Raw genomic sequence first — 16,335 nt, forward strand, 5'->3', positions numbered from 1 at the left:
TCTTGGAATTTATAACGGAAGCTGCGCTGGAACTCCCGCATGAATGGTTTGAGGGACGAAGAATACTCATTGCTGGTGACCAGCTGACGGTCAGTAGGCTCCGTTCATTGAAGGAATTACGTGCAGACGATATCTCATCATACCACCGCCTTGACTGGGTCATACCTGTCATTCAGTTATTCCATCTTCAAATGCTTCTGGCCTCAACAATTTTGCGTACCCATTATGGCACTGCTTCAACACCTGGTTCAATTGCGTTCAATGTATCGTTGCTTGAACGAAAGAGGGTTTCCCTAGAGAAGCCTGATTTTCATGCCACAAATGAGCTTCTCCGCGAGTCATTTGATGCACTAGTACAACGGGCATGGGAGCTTACTCTACTAAGTACAAACTTGGAAGAATTTGCGGAAGGTGTCTCCGATGAAGTACTTAAAATTGAACTCATGGCGAAAGTGGACACACTAATTGATAGATTTCTTCTGACTGGCTCCTTAGAAATCCTCGATGGGACCACATCTAGGAATTCCGCCTTGTTTCTCCGTGACATGCTTTTTTACTTGGAGCTATCGTCTGCGATCAAAGCAGGTGATCATGGGCGCATTGAAGAGATTCTAAAATGGATCACAATAATGTTTCAAGCCGGATCAACAAAAAACTATGCAAATGAACTTCTGCATCTACATTGCGGCTTTGCTTACTCCTGGTCCAAGCAAACAAAGGATGCCGTTAGATCTTCATGGCTAGTCAATACCACTGGCCAACCAAACCGTTGGATACCAGCAGACCTTTACCAAGAGCACAACAATTTATTGATCAAGAATTTATTTAAAGCGAAACGAACCTGTGACCACTGGGAAATGGAGGAAGAGACACTTTCTGTCAATGTTCAGACTCTCGGTGATCTATCGGACCAAATGGAGATTGATTTTAATATTCCATACACAGGCACTAAACATGAAAATATGTCGATGAGCGATGACATCTCAGCAATCCACAAGTCATTAGTAGAGTATTATATCTTTGACAACATACCTCAGGAGAAGAGGAATCATCCAAACTTTGGAAACGCCACATCAGTGGCTAATCTCCTCATAGAAGGCATAATAAAAATGAATGAAGGCAAGCGCATCCAATCATTCGTCAATTCAGTCTGTGTCCGGAAGCAGGGTGGGGATTTGAGCGTTGACAATGATATGAATGTAGATAATGAGACGGAGATTGAAGACGAGGAGGAAGATATGCAGGACGATATTGTTGGTTTTGATATTACTGATTACGTCCATGCGACCTGTGAACAATAAACCAAAGAGATTCTGTTTGCTTAATTTGTTTATTGAATGATAAAAATCTTCATGGTTCCCAAGATATAAATTTTATATTATTTTGTGATGTTGTTGGACTACTTAGCTCTTTGCGCTTTCGTGAAGACCGAGATGTCAGTTTCTCTTTTCTAGGGTGCTCCTGCGGTTGTTCCTGCGGTGGCTCGTGCTCTTGTAGTCCTTCTTGCAATGGTTGTTGACATTGCAGTGGTTGTCTGAGCAGCAACTGATTCAGCGGCGGCTGTAACAGCAGTTGCTGCGTTGGTGGATTACTCAAAATTGCTTGCAATATCTGTTGCAAAAGTAGTTGCTGTTGTTCCAGTGGTTGTTGCAACTCTGATAGCTTGCAACAATGGCATTCTTGGTGCTGTAGAGGCCCTAATGCATCCCATGGTATTAACTGCTTCAGCGGTGGTTGTCGTATTAGATGATGGACTTTTTGCGACTTGAGTAGCGCCTCCAGTCCTTGAATTGTGCTAAATTGCCCATATTGTCTTTCCTGCTGATGCTCAAGCAAATGATGCACTTGCTGTATTGGCTTTGCCTCCGCATCTTGTACTGATGGACGACTCGCTGCTCTTGATTGTGTTCTCCTTGCCATGATGTCCGTCTTCAGATCAACAATCATGTCATCCAGAGTTTTTATATGATCCTGCTTAATGGAGAGCCATGGAATGACAGATTGAACTGACTCAGACGGTTTTATCCTCGCGACTTTTCCAGCAAGTGTTTTGATCATTTTGTTTGACATGATACATTCGAGGCTTACAAAGAGAGAACGACCTTCGTATTGCTCCTTGAAAATGTTATACCGCCATGTTTCAATTGCCTTTACTATCACCTTCCGCTCCGCTTCAGTGAATGATACTTTCGGAAGTATACTACCAGAGTCGCTTGTATCTGCCGCAACTAATCCATGTAAAGATTCCTCTGTTGATGGAAGAGAAGGATTACAGATGTCACAACACCTTGAAATAACTTTATGTTGGTTCCCGAAAAAGTTATTAAGGAGCTCGCGGCGACAACCTGTAGTTTTGACATATTCAACAATATCTTTATCCACATTACCTCTAGAATTACTATTGGATGCCGGGACAAGAAGGATGCCATCCCCTTCTAGATCAGGGTTGCGTGCTGCACGACCAAGTCTCTGAATCAGGGTTGGCAGATTTTTAGGATATCCGTACTGAATGACTCTGATAACATCATTCATGTCGCAACCCATGCCAGCGGCCTCTGTGGACATGAGGACTTGTATTTCGTTGTTTTTAAAATCAGACATTCTTATCTTCTTTAGGGGATCTGACTTCATCGAGTGATATACTGCGACTTGACGACAGCCTATGAGCTCACCAACGTGTCGAGCTGCTGCTTCCGCCTGTCGAATTTCATCAAAATAGACAATTGTCTTGATGCCATCTTTCAGAAATTCGAGATCTTGGTAGGAGGACGCTTTGTATCGTAGTTGCTTTACATGAAGCTGGATATTAGTCCGATCGTTACCATAGTTAAATATAACAGGATTACTAAAATGAAGCGTCTTCAAAACTTCAGAGAGAAGCACTGGGGGCAATGTGGCGGAGACGGCCACAAAGCAGGTTGAAGGAGACACTTTTGCGCGTAAGTGCCCGAGCTTCGCATAGTCAGTTCTAAATTGTCCTCCCCAAGTCCCAATACAATGGGCCTCATCCACCACCACCGCTCTTAATCGGTTCTTCCATTCAGGGATGCTCCAAAGTGAGCTCACACGAGGGTTCTGAAAAATTATCTCAGGCGACATAAACACAGCGCGGTACTTTCCCTTAACCAGATCACTGACTGAAAACTCTGTTCCTTTCTTCAGATGGATGTTTGGGATACCAGATAAGTCGAGTTTTTCCGACTGTTCATCTCCTAGCGCTCTCAGCGGCGTGATAATGACTATAATCTCTTTCGGCCACAGAACTAGTGGAAGAAAATACACCAACGTCTTGCCCCACCCTGTACCAGCAATCAAAATATAATCTTGATGGCGTCCAATTGTCTCCACAACTTCAAGTTGCTCCTTTCTTGGGTAAAACTTGAAGGTATCATAGCATCTCTGACCAACATCATCAGGTAGGATGGAATATTCGCTTGCTGGGTTTGCTGGAGTACCAGTAGCTGACATTTGTTAATGTTGCAAAATATTTTATTAATTTTTTTTTTGCAAATGTTAGAGAAAACTACAGGTCGGTAATGAGTGTGTAGCAGGTGTGTAATGAGATTGCAATGGGAGCGCAATGAGAGTGAGAGAAGGGGTGAAGGCGAGGGGAAGAGTGAGGTGGTGAGGGAGAGAGAGAGGAAGAGGGAGAGGGAGAGGGAGAGGGAGAGGGAGAGGGAGAAGAAAGGTAAGAGAGAGAGAAAGAAAGATAAAAGTTAATGTTGAAAAGTATATGTGTATCCGATCTATATATGCCAGATTGACTCCATATAAGCATGAATGTGAGTTGCATGTGTTTTGTACGCTCTTCCATATGATTTTGACTTTGAAAAAAAAAAAAATTCAAAAAATTTAAGTCGCCAGCTAATAGTCGACTTTTGATTCCAGCCTGAGAGAGAAGCATCTGCAAGAGCAAGCCACCAGTTGCCTTTTTAGGCACGCTTGCCTTGCAGCACGTGTAAACACACGTGCGCTTCGTCCTCAGGCTGGTGACGAGCCTAGGATTTTTAATTAAATAGGATAAAAATGTGATGAACAACTTTCCCTGTCTTCGGGACGAACTCAATTTAAAAAACCATCAGACTCGAGAAAAAGGAAAGGAGATCACCAACATTAACCAGCACGATGAAACTCCAGACATTTATCCTCGCGCTTACATTAGCGATTTCAGTACAGGTCCTTGCAGAGGTACATAATTTCAGGATTAATGGGAGAAAAAAAAAACTTTTGTGACACTAGTTGACATCATATCAAGTGGAGAGGAAGCAGGGAAGGAAAGGGGAATTGATATGAGCGCGAAATGGAATGGACCAATGTATAATATACAGCGGGCCCTTTTTTTTCCTTTGGTTTCTATAATCAGATATTGAGGGGATCCATATATATTTATAGCATGGATCATCAATTTGATGAATTAATACTAATAGTATTTATTTATTTTCCTGACTTCTTTGTAGGAGGTGACGCTTGGAGTCTTTCACAAGTTGAGTGATCACGAATCGTTTGAGAAACGTGGGGAGATCCGCTTTGACGCAGAAGAATGGTTCGAGTTGAAGCAACAACGTGAGCAAGCTTCTGCATCGGCGACTCAATCTGCGAAATTAACATACCAGCAGAGGAAAGAATTGTTGAAGCAAAAACAAGAGCAAAAACAACAGCCAAATCAGAATCAGCAGCAGAAGCAGAATCAGCAATCATCGCCTATTATCTATCAAAATGTTCAAATTGATCCTGATAGCATGGCTCGTTTGGCTGAGGATTTCGTTCTTAATGTGCAAGCACCTGTCAAAGTACATGAGCTGGAACCTGAGCCTGAGGGACCCGAAGTGGATGAGGATGGACAATTTGTTGAAACTCAGGAAGAATTTGAGCAGAGGTTAGAGGAATGGAGGGCGCAGAATGAAGCACAAGAGAATGGAGGCTTGTCGACAAAGACCCCTGGAAGTTATGCATTCTATCAAATCAAGTTGAAAGATGAAACTACAGGCTGGGAGGCAATGTCGTCTATCAAGTCTGTAAGTCATTCTACGTAAACCAACAGTATATATTATTGTGATTATGACTATGACTATTATTATTATTAGTGTTCTTTTTTTGTTTCTAGTATGGACGCGTCGTCTACGGATCTCTACAGCTTAAAAAATCATATGTATATGGCTCGTCATCTTTTGCTAACAATTTTTTTTTTTTTTTCCCTTTATGCTTGTCTAGTGTTTGTTAGTAGCCTCGAATTTCCAGGAGCAAATCACGTTGCATTTGGATAGTGATCGTGAGGTCTTTGCGTTTGATTATTACACCACTGCTAGTCGATGTGAAGACAAGGACAAGCAGGAATTTTCTTTGACTTCCTTGGATCATTTCAAGGATGTGAAGATTGACTTTGCTACAGCTGTCTCTGGGCCCAAGTATGTGTCGTCATTTCTACGATTCTTTACGAGTCTCAACAATGATCCGTATCTTTTTCTTTATTCCTATAACGGTGTAACAACGTGTGTCTATTTTTTTTTTTATCTCCCTTTATTCTCTTTATTCTGACTTTTTTTTCTTCCCCCTTTCTTTTACATGTTGGGGATACATTTCTTTCTTTTTTCTCTCTCCTTCCTTCCTTCCGTTAGGGCGCGTTACGCTAAAGCTCAGGCCATCAAAATTGATTCCCAGACCGGTAAACCCGAAGTTGAAAAGACATTCTTCCAGAAGTATTGGTAAGCCTTTTTTTTTTTTTTTTTCTCTGTTTCTTGCGGCCATTGAATCCTCGGGTCGTGATCCGTTAGAACATTTGGGGGTGAATGAAGAAGGCGTAGAATGCCTAACTGAGACACGTTTTCTTTTTCTCGTCTTTTCGTTATTTGTTATGTAACGCTTTTTTTTTTTATCTCCGTAGGGTGTATATTGTACCAATAGTCCTTATGATGTTATTTACCGGAGGTGAACCGGAGAAAACCGCGGCATAGAAAAGAGACAGAACGCGAAAGGGAATGCGGTTGATAACGTTTTTTGATTTTGATTTTTTTTTTTTTTTTTTTTTTTTTTTAAACAGCCGCATAATGTGTCAAAGAACGCGTAGTAGAAATGGGGAATGGAAAGATTGGGCAAATTGCTTGACTCACGATAGTCAAGACAGACATACAAATTTTAGTTTTATTTTATTTTATTTTTATTTTTTTTTTTCTTTTTCTCAGGATAGATACCGGATATTGTATTAAAGAAAAAAAAAAAAAAAAAAAAAGAGAAGGCGAAAGAAGATTTATGAATTATGAATTAAGAATTAAGAACATAATACAACACAGCACCAATCATTGTCAACCTTTATCAATCATTGTATAGGATGTAAGAAAGAAAGAAAAAGAAAAAAAAAAAAAAAAAAAAAAAAAAAACTGCGCTGCTCCTTTTTTCTAATCATTTTATGATGATACTCCGAACGTATGCATGCATGTAATTATTTACGACGTTAAAAGAAACATCGGAAGGAGGAAAAAAAAGTTGACGATGACGATTGTATGGTTTATTGAAGAAATCTAGAAGTACAGTATACTGGAAATATTTTAAAAAGACAAGAACGTGCGCAAAGCCTAAAAAACGATAGATTCTAAAAAAAGACACAAAGGAAAGGAAAGGAAAGGAAAGGAAAGAAAAAGGAAGGGTGGGAAAATGCCGTAAAGGGGACGTGCGGGGATTGGATCTGGGCGTCTTTTTCTCTTTTGGGTCTGGCTCTCTCCTTTCGATTCTTTCCATGATGCATGGACTAAGAAGAAACATGGATCCAATAATGCGGTTTTTTTTTTTCTCTTGTGTCGTCCTGGGAAAAAGGAATTTTCTTAAACTCCGTTCGTTATTCAATGTTGTCTTTTTTTTGTATTATGCGGGGTCGTGTTGTTGATTTGCGTTACAATATTTTTTTTTCTGCTCTGTTGCGTCTTTGTTTACTTGTGGAAACGGAAGAAGGTAGACTTCTTCTTCAATTCGCGCTTTGAAAGCTTCTGTTTGTTCTTCTTTTTCCTGTCTTCCTTTGACATCTTGTGTTTAGCATGATTAGCATTTTTAGGACCACTGGTCGAGATTTTTTGATCCTCAGCCATATCAGTATCCTCAGCTAATGAATGATACACAAAGAACAAAAAAAGATAATTAGTGAATATTGACGTAAAAAAAAAAAAAGCGCTGATACATGGATGAGTTTTAAAATATCCTTTGTGCCTGAGCCATGACCACAAGTCCTTTCAGCAGCTGACTGCATGGTCGCACGGAACCATAAAAAAAAAAGGTCTGTCCCCAAAAAAAAAAAAAAATAAGGCAAACTTCGATGCAGTTCCAAACAAGGAATCCCAGACGGATATGAACCTCCCCAAATAAACAAAAAGTAATGAATCCATTTGAAAGCAAAGCAGCATTCAATTCTACTCAATAATTCTTTCAAATAGAAAAAACTCTTGTAACTACTTTCTAAGAGATCGATTGGTTCGTTAGATAAGAGAGTAGGCCTTTTTTCTTTTGTTTTTCTTACTCTTCTCGACTTGCATCGGTTCCTCGCCTCGAGCAATAGCCTCAAGCTCAGAAGTCTTTGGGCCTTGAGCATCCTTCTTCAAGCGTTCAGCCAAACGGTGAACACGAGCAGTTTCTACAGGACCAAAAACAGTTTCACGCTTGATAGCACGGAATTTGCGAGCGGACTTTGACCTGAGACCTTTAGCCATTGTGAATGAGTGAATGAATGTGTATGATGGGGTTAAAGGTAGGAAGGGTTGATGAAGAAAAGCTAAAAAAAAAAAAAAAAAAAAAAAAAAGCCTTGTTTTTGTTTGTTTACTTTTTACTCTCTCTGTCTCTTGGATTGAAAAGGAAATGATTGCGTACGTAGCCATACATTGTACGTGCAAAAGCTTATAAAAAGGGTCACATTTCCCCTCAAAGTCAGAAAAAAAATCATCATCATTCACTCAAAGCTTCTTTTCATAAGCAATATAAGCCCAACTTTCCCACCTTTCAAGCAAAAAAAAAAAAAAAAAAAAATCTTCTAACCCTCTCTCAAATTTACCCTAAAAAAAAAAAATGAAGTTCATCACCCTTGTCGCTGCTCTCCTCGTCTCTGCTGCTGCTGTCTCTGCTGCTGCTATCCCTGTCCATGTCAAGGATGCTGTCGCTCTTCAGGAGGAGCAGATCCAACCTCAGAACCCCGCTGGCGAGCCTGCTCGTACGTATCTTATTAATTTTATTTGTCTCTTTTGCCACGTATGCATCATGAATCACTAAATCTGATATCACGCGTATATCTTTTTACTTTTATTTTTATTAATAATAATAAAAAATAGCCACTTCCTTCAAGTCTTACATCGTGGTCTTCAAGTCGACTGTTGCTGCTCAGTCTATCGAGAAGATCGAGCGTGAGGTTTCGTTCCTTGGTGGTAGAATTGTTCACCGCTACAACACTGTCCTCAAGGGTTTCTCTGCCTACATCCCTGGCTCCGTTGTCTCTGCTTTGAAGACCAACCCTGCGATTGACTACATTGAGGAGGATGGCACTGGTGAGTTTTCTCTTTGGAGAAAGAAAATCCCTACTGTCAAAATGGGGTTAAATGTATTTCTTTTTTTTTTTTTTTTTTTGCTATTATTACTGACACTGTCTTCGGTTTGCTATTACCTTTTTCTCCCTTTTTCTCCCTTTTTCTAGTCTCCGCCCTCTAAAGAAAAAAAAAAAATCGTATTTTCTTTTATTGCATTTTGCATGGACCGGTGGAGGGGGGACTTGTGTGTTCCATAACACCCTCCGCTCCCTCAAGTTTTCTTTTATATTTTTTTCTACTATTTTCATTAACACACTTCAATAGAGGGAGAACACAAAATACCACAAAGCATCACATACCATAGCATAATGCATTTTATCATATTTTCATAAAAAAAACTTTTTTTTTTTTAATTTCAACATTCATCTATCAATCCTTTTTATCAATAAAGCCTTCTTTTTCTTTTTATTACTTTTTATGATTAATGTGCAAAGCAACGCCGAGCAACATTTACTTTAAAGTCTTTAAAATTAAGTTCGCAAGCCAGGAATGCATGCGCCACGTTCCAAAAGGAACAAGTAAAGATAAAGATCATCGTGCCATAAACCGTTAACCACCCCTTTCTTTCCCATACCCTTCATGTAGCCTCCTAAATCATTTTTTCTCACATTTACCACTACAACTAACTCTTCCATCCATTCATTATTTCATTCCTTCCTTTTTGTTTTTAAAAAAGCCCTGATACTTTATCTTTATTATCTTCTTTTAGAGGAAAAAGAAGAAAAAATCATGCGACAGAGGAAGAAATGAGGAAAAAGTAGAGGGAGAGACTTAGTGTAGGTGGGGGAGAATTTTTTTTCTTTTTTAAAATTTGATTCCCTGATATGAAATACTCTCCTATTATCTATTTATTTATTTTTTTTCAAGCATAAGCATAAATGATAGGAAATTAGTGCGTCTGGATGTGCACGGAACCAGTTCTAAATGCCAACAACAGGCTTTTATGCGCACGGGGTTTAATTTAATGTGCTTTGGGGATATTAACGTGCCTCTATCTCCCTCTATTCTAATCATACCCTACCCAACCAATTGAGATTTATTGCTAGACCAGAGCACTTTTTAGTTCATCTAATTGCACGATATGTACTTTAAAAAAGCATCTATCGCTTACCTGAATGGAAGGATATGTAATCTATCTTGTTCTTTCATTATCGGTGGATTATGACTATTAGGAGATAGCAACTCAAGTTGGTATATTTAAGAGTAAACCTGCTAGGGAAGGATCTGCGAGGTGATCCAACTTTCTACTCTATTGCATCACAGAAAAGAGTGTATATCGTAAAAAGCAGACGAGGTTGAGCATTATCATGGAGAAACAGTTCAATGGCTCTTTACAAAGGACAGATGCATAGTTAATGGTTAGCTCTTTTATTGAACTGATCTGTGGTATTTCGCAACTATGAATGCACCACTTCTTGCTATTCTCTGATTTATGCTGCCTCAAATTTGGGGATCGTAAGGTGGGATCTATATGCTGATAATACGGCGTCCGAAACTAAGTGTTTCGCAGTGCCTTTAAAACCTGCAAATGTGAATGTGTTGCTCTCGCTTGTCAGGGAATCGTAGATATCGGAATCGGTGAACGTGGTGGTGGCTCTCATAAAGTTATCACCCCGGGCCAAATTGACGTTCAGGAGCGTAATGGTTCCCTTCACGTCTTCATCAGCATTGATCAAGTTGAATACAAGATCTCCCATTTTAATGCTAAGCTCCGAAGGGTTATGGACGTTAATCGTGTGTACTAGTGTGGTGACACCCGAATCAGCATCCTTGGTGAGGCTCTCTAGCTTCACATGCTCTACTCTCTGAAGGTTATCCAAACCTCGCACAGTGACGGGGGCCGAAATACCGATGTTGGTGGCAGTAAGAGTCTTCGAGGAATCAGCACCATTGGACTCACTACCACTTGAAAGGCTAGGGACCTTATACCAAATATCAACATTCCCTCCGATGGCGAATGTATGCGAGGGTTTGGCAAACAGACTCGCAATAAAGTTGACGAATCCATCTTCATATCCTGGTACAGCCTTTAAAGGAGCTACTCCGACATTGGATTTGAGCATGCTGCCTTCGACCTCGGTAGGGGAGCTTGGAAACTCTGACATTCCGACTGCGACACCATTGTCCTTTTGTTGGAAAGAGAGAAAGAAGGAGGAAAAACTGTCAGCACTGCGATTCAACCTTTAGTCGCAGAGGATGTCAAGGTATGCAAGATAAGCTACTTACAATGATGTTATACTAAGAAGCCAAAGAGGAGAAAGAGTAAGAGGATATTAGTAGTTAGTACCTTTTCTTCTGTTGATCATGCAGGGTTCTTTGCAAAGAAGCAGACCATCCACTTACACGAGTAGCAAGCTTCTTAATAGGCCAGCTGATTCCAGGGATCGAGGCCAATTTTACTTGCAGATTCGGTAAGGTTAAAGGCATAGAAAATGGTTCAGTGCTTGTGAAATCGATATCGAAATCGCCAAGGCTAACCTCTCGGACAAAGCCGAAATCAGTCTATATGATGTTAAAGAAAAGAGAATTATAAATAACTCTATCAATATTGTATATACTCTACCTCAAAAAGGATTAATAACAAAAGGGAAGCAAAAGAAAAAATAACTTACCGCGGCAGCTGCAGCGCATTCTGGGGTCCAAGCATCTTCACCCTTCATGAAGGCACTACAGTATGAATATATAACCATGATAAGTTTGCAAAGTAGTTTTTCCTTCAAGGTGATGGTATTTATCTATAAATCACAACTATAAAGACAGCAGACATTTACCTCGCGAAACAACCAAAGACTTTGGTTCCATCGACAACTCTCTTGGACATCGATGGCATTGCCAGAGCAGTGGCAGTGAATGCAATAGCACTTGTAGCTAGGACTTGAGTAGAGACTTTCATGGTTGAAGGAACTGTGCTTTTTGTTGTATTTGTTATCTTGATTGAAGGGTGGAATGTGGAGGGATATTTATATCAAAATCACAAAAGCTAAGAGTAACCAGATTCTAGTTTGTAAAGAAGGGGTTAAAAAAAAAAAAAAAAAAAAAAAAAAAAAATAACACATAAGAATAGAATAGAATAGATTATAGAGCCACTTCTCCTCAGAACTGTAGCAATGCTACTTCAGTCATTTACATGTACATTCCGACTACTTACTGTTCCGACTCCTGGGCTGTTAATCTAAACTGGCTTAAAGTAACAACTTTTATATGAAATTCCATAGTTCTAGCCAAATTGAGCACAGCAGTGGCAGAGATGCCACTCTCATTTCAGTTACCCCTTTGCGTTTAACCCTTGAGTGATAGGCTGTTTTGCTCCATATCAGGGTGTTAAGGTATTACCATTGGTCAAAATAGTTCTCGATCTCACCAATATACTATCCCCGGACAGAATCAACTCCATTTCACCCAAGACGGCATTCTTAGTTCTGAATGGAGGGGGACAATTACGGTATCTACTCTACTTATCGCAATGTCCCCAACCTCATAGTTAACCAGCTCGTACTCGAGGCGTGTAGACCTTTGAAGCTATTATACAACCCCTCCATTGTCAAAAATAATGGTAATATGACTTCTTTTTAACTGCTCAAAGAATGGATGGCTAGCAGAAATACGGATATCTCGATCGCATATACACATTGCTAACAACAGTTTAGGATATAGCTTAAAAAAAGAGTAGAAATAAAAATGAAAAAGTATGGGATATCTTCATCTTAAAGCCGTAAGCATTTGTAGCCGGTCCAATGCTTTCTAGGCATGAACACTGACTTACTCTGAAGCATTTAGGCATCAATGCTTCGGTTAACGTGATCCTTAGGAGCTTGATTCATTAAACTTCTGAGATACAGAGCATCAACGTATCCTTGGGAGCTTGTCTTTTGATAGCACTCGAGAGCTATCGAATAGTCTTTTGGTACTGCTTTATTGTGTTCGTACATATAGCCTAGGTAATACTGAGCGGTGTCATGCCCTTGCTTTGCTGTATTGAGATGCCAGTCAACGACAATGGAATAATCCTGAGAAGCTTCTTTGCATTGAGTGTGCATGTAGCCTAGGTCACTCTGAGCGGTGGTCTTATCTTGATTGACTGCCTTAAGCCAGTCAGTGGCAATCACATAGTCTTGTGGAACTTTGGCCATATGCGTACATGTAGCCTAGATTACTCTGAGCATCAGTATCCCCTTGGTTGGCTACTTTAGACATCAGTCAACAGCAATCGAAAAGTCCTGTGTAACCCTTTTGCCTCAAGCGTATATGTGGCCTAGATTGCTCCGAGCGATGACATTTGCTTCTCAGCCGTCTTGAAGAGCCAGTCTGTCGCATATTTAGTCTAATTGCATATGAACATCAACACGTACAGACGTACAAGAGGGGCTATTTATGACTTCTTGGAACTACAGCCTTAATACTATAGTTCACTCAGTATTGGGATGGTTGTGTCCACATCAAATATCATTGAACATCAAAGCGACTGATATCACATTATGAGGAGTGCCAGCAGTAGACATTCACCACTATCATCAGGAGTATCATTATTTTTGCTGTCCTTATTATTCAAAACTATCGCTCATGAGAAAGGATAGAGTCGCTTTGCCTTTCTTTATATGGACTGCATCTTTGTAAGCAGACACAATGCCATACCAGCAGATGATATACCATTGTGTTTGACGGTCATACCGAGGCTCAATATTGTAAGTCTGACACTGGGATTGGTGGCCATCCAAATTGACAAGACGAAATACCTGAAGTTTTCCCTCAATTGATGCCATGATCCATGGCTGTTAGTGGTGTATTGCTTGTGGTAGTAGTATTGTATGGATGATGGTTAGGAGCAAAGACAGTAGGGATTGAAGGGGTCAATGAGCAAGGGCAGAATGAAAAGCTTTAAAGAAGGAAGAGTGTTAAGAAAGATGAAGATAAAGAGTTTAAGGGAAAGAGGGCTTCGACGAAGCCATTAAACAAATCGAAAATCAAGGGACAGTTTGTCCCACCCATAGTAGATTCCTGCCAACTTGATGTCATTGCCATCTCAGTCGCAGACTACAGTTTTGTTCCAGGTCTGTCAACACTCCTTGCTGTGCTATCTCTTAGTGTTCTCAAAGAGGAGTTCCTGATCGTCGGTTCCATGGTATTTAACGATGGATTATGTACTAAACATACAGTGCTGGCTTCTACAACAAGGGCGGAGCTTGTTCACTTAAAATGCTGCCTTTACCTCCAGCACAAAGGCCTGTGGATGAGGAAAAAAAAAAAAGAAGTCCGAAGGGTGAACAAGGAGGTGGCAGCTGTAGTTGGTGTGCTTGCGAATACGAATAAGTCTGTTGGGATGGATCTTCGAGGCGGCTTAAACAGGAGTCGCCAGTTTATTTGAACCAGTCTTTACTTCAGCTCTAGTCATTCATAACAAAGAGAAGTGTATAGCAGAAGCAGGCGCCTTGCATTCGACTTGATACTGAGCATTTGCTAAACTGTTGATATTGACCATTGACATGGAGGATAGATCGATGCTTCTTCTATAGGGATGGATGCATGGTTGACACTTTTATTGGACTCATCCGTGGCAATCTGCAACTACAAAGTTCTACTTCTTACTATTCCGTTATCTCGCTGTAACTTTGATTTACGCAGTTTCAAGTTTGGGGATCGTAATGTGGGACCTAAATGAACACAATGCCTTGGTCGCGACAAAATGCTTGGAAGAGCCTTCAAACCCCACAATTGTGAATGTATTGCTCTTGGCTGTTAAGGTATCGTAGACATCGAGATCACTGAATGTGACAGTAGCAGGCACAACATTGTCACCAATGGCCAAGTGTAGGTTTGGGATTTTTACAACTCCCACCAAGTCTCCAATATCGTTGAGCATGTTGAACACAAGGTCCCCCAACTTCATGCTAAGCTCCGAAGGGTTATGGATATTAATCATGGTTTCCGCTGTGGTGACGTCCGAGTCAGCATCCTTGGTGAGACTCACTAGCTCCACATACTCCATCTCTGGGAAGTTATTCAAACCTCGTATAGTGACGGGGCCTGAGAGGCCGACGTTAGTAACGGTTAGAGTCTTGGAGGAATCAGCACCACTTGAAGCACTGTTCTCTGAAAGGCTAGGAAGCTTGAACCAAACATCAGTGTTCCCACCAACGGCAAATGTATGTGAGGGTTTGGTTATCAGATTCGCGATAAAGTTGATGAATCCATCCTCATGTCCTGGTATAACGTTTAAAGAAGTCTTCGCAACCGGGACCATGAGAGTGCTACCTTGGACCTCGGCAGAGACGCTTGGAAACTCTAACCTACCGACTGCGACACCATTGTCCTTTTGTTGGAAAGAGAGAAAAGAGGAAGAATTGTCAAAGCTTTGATTCATTGTTCAGTCGCGGAGATGTCGAAATATGCAAGATATTTTACTTACAATGATATTTTGCTAAGGAACCAAAGAGGAGAAAGAGTAAGAGAATATTAGCCGCTATTACTTTTCTTTTGATGACCTCGCAGTGGTCCTTGTAGGGAAACAGGTCATCTACTTACATGAGCAGCAATCTTGCTTATAGGCCAACTGATTCCAGGGAACGAGGCCAATTTCACCTTCAGATTTGGTAAGGCCACAGGCATAGACAATGGCTCAGAGCTTGTGAAATCGATATCGAACTCGCCAAGGCTAAACTCTCGGACAAAGCCGAAATCAGTCTATATGATGTTAAAGAAAAGAGAATTATAAATAACTCTATCAATATTGTATATACTCTACCTCAAAAAGGATTAATAACAAAAGGGAAGCAAAAGAAAAAATAACTTACCGCGGCAGCTGCAGCGCATTCTGGGGTCCAAGCATCTTCACCCTTCATGAAGGCACTACAGTATGAATATATAACCATGATAAGTTTGCAAAGTAGTTTTTCCTTCAAGGTGATGGTATTTATCTATAAATCACAACTATAAATACAGCAGACATTTACCTCGCGAAACAACCGATAACTTTGGTTCCATCGATAACTCTCTTGGACATCGATGGCATTGCCAGAGCGGTGGCAGTGAATGCAATAGCGCTTGTAGCTAGGACTTGAGTAGAGACTTTCATGGTTGAAGGAACTGTGCTTTTTGTTGTATTTGTTATCTTGATTGAAGGGTGGAATGTGGAGGGATATTTATATCAAAATCACAAAAGCTAAGAGTAACCAGATTCTAGTTTGTAAAGAAGGGGTTAAAAAATGAATAGAGTACAGTCGAATTCTGGTTTTCTGAACGATACACAGTGGACAATTTTAAAGTTTTACTGCAAGCTCTTGAACAATGGACTTCATTGCTTCATATTGGGATGTTAAGGCACCGCCATTGGTTAAAATGGTTCTCTATCCCACTAATATACCATTGTTGGACAGAACCAGCTCCGCCTCACTATTGCTGTAGCACCAGGGCGGCATTCATATCATAGTTCCAAATGGAGGGAGACAACCACAGTATATTCTGTACTCAGTAGATTATCCTTGAGTCCATAGTCAACCAGCTTGCATTCGATTTGTTCAGACTTATGGGACCATTCTAGAGCCTTTTGTGCGTCTCAAACTACTTTATTTTAATGCTTTTTTACATAGTCAAAAGAATGGACACCTAGCAATAATGTGGATATATTGTCTATCTAGACATATATGTAAAAAATAAAAATAAATAAAAAAAAAAAAAACTAGTTCAAAAGTGAAGAAAGGATCTATAGTCTCATTGCGCGCTCGAAATCACAAATGAAAGATATCGGATATCGAATATCAAGGACCTCTCTGTCATTATAAAAAA

General features: G+C 40.3%; 8 protein-coding genes across 8 annotated transcripts; 4 read left to right on the forward strand and 4 right to left on the reverse strand.

Annotated features, from left to right (window-relative positions):
- Positions 1-119: 119 nt before the first annotated feature.
- BCR41DRAFT_292233 (hypothetical protein) lies at positions 120-374 on the forward strand (the record flags this gene model as incomplete). The annotated part of the gene is made up of 1 exon (XM_022020363.1): positions 120-374. A coding segment is annotated over one exon (255 nt), but the record flags the coding sequence as incomplete, so codon positions are not given.
- Positions 210-713, forward strand: BCR41DRAFT_331178 (hypothetical protein; the record flags this gene model as incomplete). Its single annotated transcript, XM_022021784.1, has 1 exon — positions 210-713. A coding segment is annotated over exon 1 (270 nt), but the record flags the coding sequence as incomplete, so codon positions are not given.
- Positions 714-4,052: 3,339 nt separating this feature from the next.
- On the forward strand, positions 4,053-6,015 carry BCR41DRAFT_418602 (hypothetical protein). Its single transcript, XM_022029646.1, has 5 exons — positions 4,053-4,188; positions 4,458-5,015; positions 5,212-5,405; positions 5,616-5,702; positions 5,882-6,015. The coding sequence occupies exons 1-5, from the start codon at positions 4,126-4,128 to the stop codon at positions 5,949-5,951; spliced, it is 972 nt and encodes a 323-aa protein (XP_021886230.1). The 5' UTR covers positions 4,053-4,125; the 3' UTR covers positions 5,952-6,015.
- Positions 6,016-7,265: 1,250 nt separating this feature from the next.
- Positions 7,266-7,729, reverse strand: BCR41DRAFT_345502 (hypothetical protein). Its single transcript, XM_022022729.1, has one exon. It carries the CDS (start codon positions 7,689-7,691, stop codon positions 7,461-7,463), a length of 231 nt encoding a protein of 76 aa, XP_021886231.1. The 5' UTR covers positions 7,692-7,729; the 3' UTR covers positions 7,266-7,460.
- Positions 7,730-8,044: 315 nt separating this feature from the next.
- Positions 8,045-8,677, forward strand: BCR41DRAFT_392015 (hypothetical protein; the record flags this gene model as incomplete). The annotated part of the gene is made up of 3 exons (XM_022028406.1): positions 8,045-8,186; positions 8,305-8,517; positions 8,664-8,677. 3 exons carry the CDS (start codon positions 8,045-8,047, stop codon positions 8,675-8,677), a joined length of 369 nt encoding a protein of 122 aa, XP_021886232.1.
- A 1,309-nt stretch (positions 8,678-9,986) lies between these two features.
- On the reverse strand, positions 9,987-11,449 carry BCR41DRAFT_392016 (hypothetical protein; the record flags this gene model as incomplete). The annotated part of the gene is made up of 5 exons (XM_022028407.1): positions 9,987-10,682; positions 10,783-10,794; positions 10,900-11,058; positions 11,169-11,223; positions 11,328-11,449. The coding sequence occupies 5 exons, from the start codon at positions 11,447-11,449 to the stop codon at positions 9,987-9,989; spliced, it is 1,044 nt and encodes a 347-aa protein (XP_021886233.1).
- An 880-nt stretch (positions 11,450-12,329) lies between these two features.
- BCR41DRAFT_367173 (hypothetical protein) lies at positions 12,330-12,686 on the reverse strand (the record flags this gene model as incomplete). Its single annotated transcript, XM_022026279.1, has 1 exon — positions 12,330-12,686. One exon carries the CDS (start codon positions 12,684-12,686, stop codon positions 12,330-12,332), a length of 357 nt encoding a protein of 118 aa, XP_021886234.1.
- Positions 12,687-14,167: 1,481 nt separating this feature from the next.
- BCR41DRAFT_392018 (hypothetical protein) lies at positions 14,168-15,625 on the reverse strand (the record flags this gene model as incomplete). Its single annotated transcript, XM_022028408.1, has 5 exons — positions 14,168-14,863; positions 14,960-14,971; positions 15,076-15,234; positions 15,345-15,399; positions 15,504-15,625. The coding sequence occupies 5 exons, from the start codon at positions 15,623-15,625 to the stop codon at positions 14,168-14,170; spliced, it is 1,044 nt and encodes a 347-aa protein (XP_021886235.1).
- Positions 15,626-16,335: the final 710 nt, after the last annotated feature.

This window comes from Lobosporangium transversale, assembly GCF_002105155.1.
Source record: "Lobosporangium transversale strain NRRL 3116 chromosome Unknown BCR41scaffold_2, whole genome shotgun sequence".
NCBI lineage: Eukaryota > Fungi > Mortierellomycota > Mortierellomycetes > Mortierellales > Mortierellaceae > Lobosporangium > Lobosporangium transversale.